At 34.1% G+C, this 11,365-nt stretch overlaps 1 protein-coding gene across 1 annotated transcript; it reads right to left on the reverse strand.

The window, feature by feature from the left end:
* Positions 1 to 4,220: 4,220 nt before the first annotated feature.
* LOC113357865 (pentatricopeptide repeat-containing protein At1g09900-like) lies at positions 4,221 to 6,226 on the reverse strand. The gene has a single exon (XM_026601352.1). It carries the CDS (start codon positions 6,168 to 6,170, stop codon positions 4,575 to 4,577), a length of 1,596 nt encoding a protein of 531 aa, XP_026457137.1. The 5' UTR covers positions 6,171 to 6,226; the 3' UTR covers positions 4,221 to 4,574.
* Between the last annotated feature and the right edge of the window lie 5,139 nt (positions 6,227 to 11,365).

The following is an 11,365-nucleotide window of genomic DNA, read 5'->3' on the forward strand; positions in this document are numbered from 1 at the left end:
ATGACCATCATTTGTTGTCTATTTTTCTTGTTTTGTATTCCATTTTGTTTTGAGCATAATATGCTTTTCCAACAATCAAAACGAGGCTAACCTACGTAATATTTTTAAATTTGTACATAAGTATAACAGGCATTTTTTCATTTCAATTAATTGAAAAAAATGCTTATAAACCATGGAGATATATTTCTTGCATGGCTGATCAACCTTACCCAAGTTTAAAAAAACAACCTATCACGATTATATATTAGTCTCTTCTTAGTAGAACTCGTGGTATTACTGGGTACCGGGTTATGCAATCGGAACCTGGTTGATTACATCATAATACAATTTGACTGTAGATAATTGGATAATTTAATATTGCAAAAACCAACTGAAAGTTGTTGTAATTCCTGGGGTGCATGAAGCGTAAAGAAAACACCATTTATATCATAGGAAAAATAACCTAGCTTCCATTTTTATTTATTTTATTGTACAATTTGATCTTAAAAAGATTAAGTCTGTCATTCGGAAATGAGATGTGCTAGAACTCACATTGTTAGAAAGTGCTTAGTTAATTATGGTGACGGCAACAACCAATACCACTTTTCGAACATCATATATGAAATTGTTTCGTTTTTTCTTTTTAGGAAAAATCTAAACGATATGTCAATCTTTTCTGTACAATCACACTTCCCCTAATCTTCGCACGGTCCTCATCTTCACTGAACATAACGAAACCTTAGTGAACGATTGTAAAGTATAATAATCCAACTGTCAACGTAATGGAGTATACTCGTATAAAAATGTCATTTCTTTAAGCAGCATACTGGAAAATTTTAATTTATGGGAAGAAAATCTTCATAAAAGTTGTACGTTTATATTTTGGATGTTCTTACCAAACTCAATTATATCATCTAACTCAATGTAAAGGAAATTTAAGAACGAACAAACAAGACAGTGCAATTTCATTTATCCCATATGAATCATATGATAAAGAACGAACTCATGGGCATACTACCAGAACAAATGCAATTTCATTCCTTACCGAACTGATGAGTTTGAGATCTTGACTGAGTTCAAATCTCTGGTAGTTTCTGGTGATCACCCATATCTTTGTTAGTTTTTCTGTTTGCTGGGTGGATCCACAAACAAATTAAGATTCTCGTCAATATTGCCTAAGATATTTTTAGTATAAAAAAATCTCAATCACAATAACCTTTTTTTGTCATTTGAGTCGCAACACCATAATCAACATAAAATCTCAAACACGGTATCATGATCAACAAAAGTAATAATTGAATTGAGCAATAAAACCAACAACATGTAATAAAAACCACCCGAAAGTATAAAAAGTCGTAATTTAGAAAGGTCATAAACATATTTCTAACAAAAGAAGATTTGATTACCTTGAAGCAGAGAAAAATTGAAAGAAAATATCGGTTGTTTTGAGTTGCCCTGATACGATTGCAGTAAAACAACAACTTAAACAACTCTCATTACCCGTTCAAAACTAATATTTACAAAACAGTAAAAAGCAAAAGAAAAAATCAATTAAGCTGATTTCTAAGAAGAAAAGTAGCTCAATGGATTGAATTCTTTTGTATCATAAGAAGAAATTTTACAAGCATATGCAGAACAAATCTTTAAAAAAAAAAGACATTTGTTCAAGCGCTTTTACACATGAGAGAATATTATTATTTTTGGAATTAATTGAAATTTTAAACATATTTTCCTTCTCTAATCTTTTTGCTTAGATATTGGAATTAAATTTATATTTACCAAAAAAAATTTCTAAGAAGATAAAAAAGAATTATCAATCGATTGTTTTAGGAAAATATCTACAATATTATTATTTTAGGTAAATTGTAGAATATGAAATTAATACTTAACGAATATGAAATTAATACTCACCCGCTGAAGTCAATTTAGGTTTCTCAATCCACATATGCCAAACTACCTATAAACATATAGGTAAGTTAGAGAAAACCTGGTATTTTCCAAATATACTAAATGTTGCCTACCTCCTTTAGTTTACCCTGTAATGTTTTTTTCCCCCAAATGTTTCCTCTACTTTAAGCACTTCATAAATCAAAACTAATCTTAAAAAAATTAGTAATACATCAAAATTTGAAAACATAATTTAGAATTATAAAAAAGATCCTTATTCTTGAGAACTCTTGTGGACAAAAGGTGATCTAGTGAATATTTGCCGATGTTAATATGTCGCCCTCCGCTTCTCTCCCCATCCTGATAAAAGAAATCAAAACAAAATGAATACTCGGAGTAAACCCTAATTAAACTCACACCTGGTCGAGAATTTTGTTTTGCGCACCTATTAACAAATCAATAAAACAAACATAAAACAGAAAATCGAAAGAAAAGAGAATATTGAGAAATTAAACTCACAACTGGTGGAGAATTTTAATTTGCGCACCTATTAACAAGTCAATAAAACAGTGAGTCAAAATCACAAATCGTAAAAAAGAAAACAACTACTGAAACACTATATATTCCAACAAATCATAACGAATATAAATTAAAAACTTTCGACTTATTCTTAATGGAGAAGAGTATCTACAATTTTATAGAGAGGCTCCGAAAAATGAAGTAGGCTCTTGACCGAATGCTTTTAAATAGAGATACCATTGACAAAACCATAAATAAAACGTTTTTATTTTGGATATAATATAAATCTATGTCTAAAAATATATAAAATTTCTACATATTTGATCTGTATTTACATAATTTTAGCAAGTTAAAGCCATACAAATCATGATGTAATTTATGGTAATATTTGCATACCAGGCAACGATATTTTGAAACGAAACTCATCGTATATTTTTGAATAAATATTTATCATTTAGATTTTTTAATAATAAATACATAGATTTCTTACCTTAAAAATCATCCAATAAGATAGATGTCCGAAATCAATATATCAATTTCTTTATTTTCTGGATTATTTATAAAAATACATGAAATTATAAAAATACCAATAAAATGCTTTATAAAAATACATGAAATTATAAAAGATTCAAAAAATATTATTTTATCCATAAATACGTTGAATTGATTTTTTTTATTCATAAATGTAAGAATTAGTATTTTTTTATTTTATGGATTTTCTATAATAACTATATGAAATTATAAAAGATTCAAAAAATATAAACCATATTATTTTATTCCATAAATATGTTGAATTGAATTTTTTTTTTGTTTTAATCATAAATGTCCGAAATTAATACAGTAATTTTCTGTATTTTCTTAATAAATACACGAAATTAATATAGCAATTTTTCTAAATAATAAGGGTCGTCCGTCGGGTGTGTCCCAACAATCTACCCAATCTACACCGCACATTGTCTGATCAACGCAACATATCTAACGAAATTTCATCCAACGAATACGAATGGTTTCTCAATTAACCAATGAGAGCGCGAGGTTACGTTCACCAACCAATAGGAGAGAGGGTAAGCTCCACCAGTGCTACTTTTATTCTGGAGTGAGGGATGGTATTGAGTTTTTAGGTTGTTGATTATGACGTGTTTTCTTAGTGTATGAAATAAAAAAGACGAAATCTAGGGAGCTTTTGGGTAACACCAAAAAAAAGAAAAAGGAAATGGCTTTTGTTAACTTGCATACCCGTATACATGTTAAGGTTTAATAAAGAATTATTTTATTTTTTTGGAAATTGTGTTTTTTTTGTCTTTTTCCACTAGAAATTGGTTTTTCTTACACTAAAAACAACAATTTTTATTTTCAATGCAAAGAATTACTGTTTCAATGCGATAAAACAAAATAACTTTGTTTCTAATGCAAGAAATTATTGTTTTAACGAACCTTAACATAGTACAAACGTAGAAAATGGAATCAATTTTATATAATTAAAAATGTGTGGTCAAATCAGCGCCCCTACTATATTATTAGGGGTGCCTACCCTAAGTAGTCTTGACAAGACAATACAGAAGAACAACAAACACACTCCACATTGCCGGGATTACGGAACTTGCTCTGATTCCTACCACTAAACTACAGCCACACATCTGATTTAATTCCTCAACTAATACTTTTGTTTTGATTACCCACGACCAAATCTTTGGTTCATTTTTTGGGGTATGAACCGAAGTGCATTTGAAATATTGAAAAGTACATGGAGACATATTGGAAGGACTGATAGCAAAACAAAAGGTTAGAAATGCTGTAAATCAAAGGAAAGTAAGAAAGCGCATTCAAAACCTCATCATCATATTAAAAATTTTCATATATTGCTTAACATTTTTACCAGCTTTACATACAGATGATGCATTCGAATCTATCCAGTACAATTACGTCTGACACTACATAGATTTAGCCAAGTGTCTAAAATCTTACAGCAGAAAGTGAGGTGGTGTAATGGTGTCAGCTATCTTTCATCTTGCTTGCACTGAGCCAGAAACTCATGCTTCCCATCTTCCTCGTTTCAGGAGGAACTGCACCATGCCATTATATTATGAACTTTCCGAGCTGTATGCCACAGGGCTTCCGAGTTCCAGAATGTTTTTCAGCTGAGAAGCCGACATTGTACAGACCATCAAAGGCTGAACTCCACAAATATCTCATTCTTCCAACAATCTTTTTGGCTCGCGGTTGGGAACAACACCTCGCTTCAGAGCTACCCCATACACCTTACAAGCATCCAACCATCTTTCCCTGCGATTGAATTCATCAATCAACAGGTTATAAGATAGTTTATTAGCCCTTATATTTCCACTAACCATAAGAACCAAAACAAGAAACCCCTCATCAATCATACCCTTCTTGCAGAGAGCTCTAATAACAGCATTAAACGTAATTAATCTAGGACGATACCCTAGCTTCATCATCTTGTGCAGATTTGCCAAAGCTTTCTCTGCTTCCCCTCCAATTGACAAAGTTTGAATCACCATACAGTATGTGTTGGGGTAAGGAATCAATCCCGAATCCTTGATTCTCTCAAACACTTGTTCGACATCTATAAGCAGCTTCTGGTCAGTCCATGATCTCCTGCATATAACTCTAAGAAAGGTATTAATCATCCTCTCGCTAACTTCAAGACCGATCTCTAACATCTCCTTATAAACCCGCAATGCCGCTTCCACTTCATTCCATTTCAATAATCCATGTAACAATGTACTATAACTGATATAATCTGGCTCACAATTTCTCTTCTTCATTTTATCCAACAGATTGATCCCTTCAATTGCCCTGCCTTCTTTGCAATAACCATTAAACAACGTATTAAAAGTCACAACATTCGGCTTCAACCCTTCAGCTAAAGCTTCTTCGAGTAACTCCATTGCCTCATCCGACCTACCAACCTTGCAATACCCATCCATTACAGCAGTATAAGTATATATGTCTGGTTTCTTCGGCGATTTCTTAATCTTCATTAACAATTCATACGCTTCTTCAACTCTACCAACATAACACAATCCATTTATCAAACAATTGTAAGTCTGAACAGTAGGTTCACACCCAATCTTACCCATGATATCGAAAACCTCGACCGCTTTCTTTAACTTCCCTCTACGACAGAACGAATTAATCAAAATCGTCATCGTTACAACATTTGGATGAAACCCATTTTTCACCATCTCATCTAAAACCCCTCTAGCTTTCTCAGCTTCATTTTTCTTACAGAAACACCTAATCATAATAGAATATGTCTTAGAATCAGGAACCAAGCTATACCCAGACATTTCATCAAACATCTTAACTGCACATCCAGTCTCATCTTCTTTCACTAAACCCATAAGAAGATTGTTAAAATCCTGCAAATTCGTAAACCCACGACCATAATTCTCAATTCTTTTAATCTGTTCTACAGCCACAGAATCAATAACTCTTAATTGTTCACTATCCCTCTTATCTTCTTCAATAATGGTCTCAATTTTATGCAGAGTTGTGGATAATCCTCCGTTATCTTCATGACCCAGAACTTGACTTTCACGAAATGGTTTTGTGGGAATGATTTCGTTATGATTATGAACAAGATTACTGGTAATTTCTACATTTCTAGTACAGAAAGATAATGTTGCAAGAAGAATAAGCTTACCTTGTTGAGTTTTGTTGAATGGATAGTACCCAAGAAACAATGAGGAACGAGTATGAATCTGTGGAATAAGAGAGTACGAGGAACTCAGAAGAGAAGATGAAGAAGAACAAGAAGTCATGAGAGACAGTCAGGAACAGAGTGTAGTTGCAGAAGAGAAACTGGATAAAAGAGAGGGTTTTTTGGTTTTGTCTTTTTTTTTTTGAGTCTTTGTGGTATAAAATCAGGGATGATGTTTTACAAATCGACCTGGTTAACTCGGATCAGTCAGGATTTCCGATTCAAGATGAACTCCCAAGGACCCAAGCATTGTATTCAATAGGATTTCGGTGTGTCTCGGTCCCCGGACAACTTTATCATTTAGGAGATTTCGGGGTAAAATTTTGGAACAAATATGGATATTTTGTTCTCGAATTTAATATCTATAATATGTATATATTAAACATTTTTCACACACACTTGTGTACAGATATACTGAAATACCACTAATTTTTGAGAAAAAAAAACAAGTTTTCGTTCAAAATTATAGAAAATCCAGAATTCACACAAATTTCAAAAACTTCAACATTTTCGATCGAGACAACCGAAATTTAACCAAGAATTCCAGCTAAATTCCGTCTTGGCGAAATCAAAGATTCTGCTGCCTTGAATACCAAAACTGGAATCTTCGGCGAAATCTCGGCCATCTCCGCCGAAATTTATTACATTGCTCCCAAATGTTGGGACTAGAGACCAATGTTTTTAGCACGAGTATCATGGTCTCTGACCATGGGAATGAAATATCACTCAATCTCGCCGATCTAGATAAGAAGGCTTTCGAGACGGCTGTGATTTAAAGAGACAGGTTAACGGGTCGAGGAGCAGTATGAAAATTCCATTATCAAAATCAAAACCAAACCTGAAAGACTCGATTCAATATCTTTCATGTGAAACTGCGAATTACACTACCAGGGGCGAGTTCAAGTAGTCTAAACTTTCCAATGACTTCATCAACTGCTTGGCTAAGTGGTATAAAATTGGAAACAAGGATTGCAAGATTTTACCGAGAATCTCAAGACAAAGCCTTCTAGGTGTCTTGGTCTGTATGAAGACACGAGCGAGACCGGACATTTGTAGGGATATTTGTAGTGACATTGACTAACTGCAACGACTCAGTTTGAAGTCCTACTCTTACTTCAATGATTTATTATGAGTATGGCGTGCAGCGTAGAAAAGATGGATAACACACTTAATTAAAGTAAGTTATTAGTCATATCATAGCAATTTTCCTATTTCTGTATCTTCTTATTTATTTACACGGTTTCTTACTTAATTTTCTCTCTAGCAATGTATGTTTGATTTATTAGGTTGGTGGTGAAGCTCCACCGCCGGGCAAATATAATGGCGGGCCAGAATTAAAAAATGGGGGTTAAAACAATTTTATATAAAATGTGGAAATTGGTGGACTAAACCTAAAATATTAGCTGGACTAAATGCAAAATATAGATAAAAGTAAAGGTTCTTTTTTATGAGCCCTATTGCTAAGGGTATGGAAAAAAATGTTGTTTGCCATATGAGGAGGCATGGAAAACGAATTGCGCCATTACGGGAAAACTACTGAGCGACAGATTTTTTAGGGGTCAATATTTTCAATAACGTCAGCGATAATGTTGTTAGAGCACTGCTCGGCTGAATCCACCAAGCGTTGGTATGTCAAGATTGGTTGTCATATTTAGTCCAAAACTTGAGTCGCTTAATAAGTAAACTAGAGTCAGCTAGGATAGGTAAGACTAGAATTGATAGAATTATTATGCTCCAGTTACTCACAAATATCTGAAGATGGATTAAAGACAAAAAAGACATTATCCTTCAGCTTGAGGTTAGTAACTACGACTTGACTTTTTCCATATCTATCTTGTGTCTTTCCAATCTTTTAGATTGAAAATATAACATACAAAGTTATATTATTATGATCAAAGTGTCAAGGAATTTATTAAATTACGAAGTATAATGTTTATCCTTTGAACTTCGTATGCATGACATCGACATAATCATTTGAATACTATTGTGATTATGTATGGGTATGAGGTGAAGATTTCATCCTAGGAAACAATTAATGTTTTACATTCGTTTAAAGGAAGTAAATTCATGAACTTGTTTTGTGAATCGAAAGGGAAATCGCTAGGATTATTGGTATTTGGTATTCATTGAAATATTTTGTAGCGCCCCCAAATCTAGCAGCTGACTAATCCAAGAGATTGACTAAATAAAGAGGCACCACGAATCTAAACCAAATACTTAAACATTCAATTAAGAAATCTGCTAAAAAACTTAACCCAAAACTAGCCCCACTCAGAAATATATATATATATATATATATATATATATATATATATATACAAGAAGTTCTCTCAAATGATACATTTACAATAGTCATTTGGTTTACAAATATAATATGCAACATAATAAACATAGCAGAAGTTAAACAACTAACGAACTCAACCTTTGAAGCTTTCGCTGCGCAACTCTGATCTGCCTCAGAAACTGAAAGTGGGAATGGGTGAGCACATCATCCCTAAAAGGGGTGCCTAGTAGGAATAACATTTAACTTTCAAGTAATTGTAAACAAGAGTTGGAAAACAATAACTGTTTTTCGAAAAATTAAATAGTGACCAAGTCACCGATATAAACAAACATGTATATGGAAAAACTATTTCTTCCAACAATTGTACTATATTGATAGCTAAGGAATTAAACCTAAAACTATGGTTATATTTACACCTGCAAGTGCACAGGATCTAAAGTAGAAAGTGAATAAGCAGGGGTTTGTCCATAGGGACTTGGAGGGAGCTATTGTTGTTTTCCTAGAGATTTCTGACAAAAAAAAAAGATTTTTGTGTTGTGTTAAAACACAGCTGAGCTGTTTTGGTGTAACTGAATTAGTGACAGAAAGTAAAGCAAGGTAACAGGGTACTAAGGCTTCAAATCCACCATTTTACCTATGCTAAGGCAATCTCAGTTCAATACTGCTCTTGTCCCTTGTTAGTTATCAGTCAGCTTCTAGGCTTTCTGACTAACTAGATGGCAGTGGAGGTTCTATGCCTGCTGCTCATCAAAGGGTTGGGTTAGAAAGGAGGCTAAAGGCACTAAGATAATTCTAAACCTTGTGATAGTTGGGGCTCTCACACTGCAACTACCCGCAGAGAAGCCACTTAGGTGTTTTAACAACCTAAAGGATGTTCTTTGATTAAGACTATCCTAAACATTTCAGCACAACAAGCACAATATCTAGCTTGGATTGAATTAGCAGAAGCATCATGATTTGATCTCCCCCTTAGCAATTAAACTAGAACATGATGAATTGAACAACTGAAATTTAAAATGAACTGATATTGAAAACAAAATTAACAGCTGAGGTCCTGGCTATTCCAGGCCTCTTGGTGGTGCTCTGGCTAGTCCAGGCATGCCTTGTAACACACACCCATCATCTCTATTTATACACAAACCAACTTTCCCCAAAACAGGACCACATCAGTCCAATTAGGGTTTGGTGAAAATACAAATTAAATCAAAAAAAAAATCCTACCTAACTCAGATAACAACCCTAATAGACTATCCCATACTTCAATTTAACATTCAATTGATTTCCCCCAAAAAATTCCCAAATCAGAAAAATTAGGGTTTTAGAAATTAAAATTAGAAATTTACCTAATCCCCGACTCCAATCAAACTTCGACCCATGCTTAGAATTAGTCTTCTCTTGCTTCCCATACCTTCAATTTGCCTCTAGGTCGACCTAATTTACCTATTTCACACTTTAGGGTTTCGGTTGAAAATGTGTGGAATAAGTAAAGTAGACGGACTAGGGAGAGGGGAACAATGATGGGTTATCATTGTTCGACGCTGTGGTAATTATGGTGGTGATGGCGGAGCAGTTGGGATTGCAAGTGGAGGAGATGGTGGCGGACATGGAGGTTGCAGAGGAGGTGAGGGGAGAAAGAGAAGATGAAGTCGATGAAAAAGAGTAAGGGGGGTGTTTGGTTGGGTAGGAATTCGATGTCCAGTGAGTTAAAGCGTTGGATCGACACATCTGGATCGAATCTATCGGCTGAGATGGCAATGCTTGCAGCGACCGTAGGATTGTGAGACACAACAAAACTGATGGCTCCAGATGGAGTTAGGTGCTGTAGTGTTAGACAGGAGCTTCAGAGTTTGATGCACTGTGATGAAGCGACCGTTGGATGATGGAATGGATCCAATCTGACGGCTGAAGATTAAGGCGGGTATGGATATTGGAAATGGGTTTGGGTAAGGGTTTTGGGACTTGGATATGCCAAGCCCATATCTTCTTTAAGGACAATTCTTCCTCTTCAAGCCCACTTCTAGCCTTTGAGTCTTGCGCACAATATTCTTCGCGGCTTCCTTGCGGGAGTCTTTGCCGTTTCTTTGCTCTTTTCGCTCCGTGAGTTAACCAAGCTTTATTTAGTACCTAAAAATGCAAAATTAATTAATAAAAATATTTATTCTTGAAAACAATGAAAATACAGAATATGGGATAAAATGTAGAATTAATGCACAAAAGATGAGTTAAATGCCAAGAAAAATATATAGAAATATGCACTTTTTAGCACTCATCAAATACCCCCAAACCTGAATTTTACTTGTCCTCAAGTAAAACAAAACTAAGGAAATCCTACATATACCACTGTCGCTGGTCTCTCGAATGCATTTAGCGAATGCACTAAGCCTTTTAAACCACTAAGTGTCCCTAGTGGACGAGTTGAAGTCTCGTGAAGGTTTGCTTAGAACGTACGTACAAAATTCTAGGACAAAATATAAGCTCAGATTCCATGAAATGTGACATGTGCAAGTCAGTAGAAGCTCACAGCAAAATGGAGATGTCAATCTAACTATCTAAGGCACAATCCTAGCACTGATAACAACTAAAGACACGTGATAAGAGTGTAAAGTGTATCTACACATGTTTCTAGAATGACCTGAAGTTATGACTACTAATCACCAAGAGATAGTTTTTAGGCTAAGAACCGAATTCTAAGCCAAGCTAGCTGTCCGGCTTTACGAGAATTGTGAATGTTCACCCAATGAGTTGGTGATATTTCAGTTTACCCGCGTTATACATCGATGGCTGCACCCTCCTTGCTTATTACAAGACTATTTACAACAAAAAGATGACTTTTTACATGACTCTTATTTACATTGATTACTCTCTTTTATTTTTGGAACAAGAGAGAACTATTGTCTTTAACATGACAAAACATGGAATAAATACTTGATTTTTTTTTTTTTTTTTTTTTTTTTTTTTTTTTTTTTTTTTGT

This window comes from Papaver somniferum, chromosome 3, assembly GCF_003573695.1.
Source record: "Papaver somniferum cultivar HN1 chromosome 3, ASM357369v1, whole genome shotgun sequence".
NCBI lineage: Eukaryota > Viridiplantae > Streptophyta > Magnoliopsida > Ranunculales > Papaveraceae > Papaver > Papaver somniferum.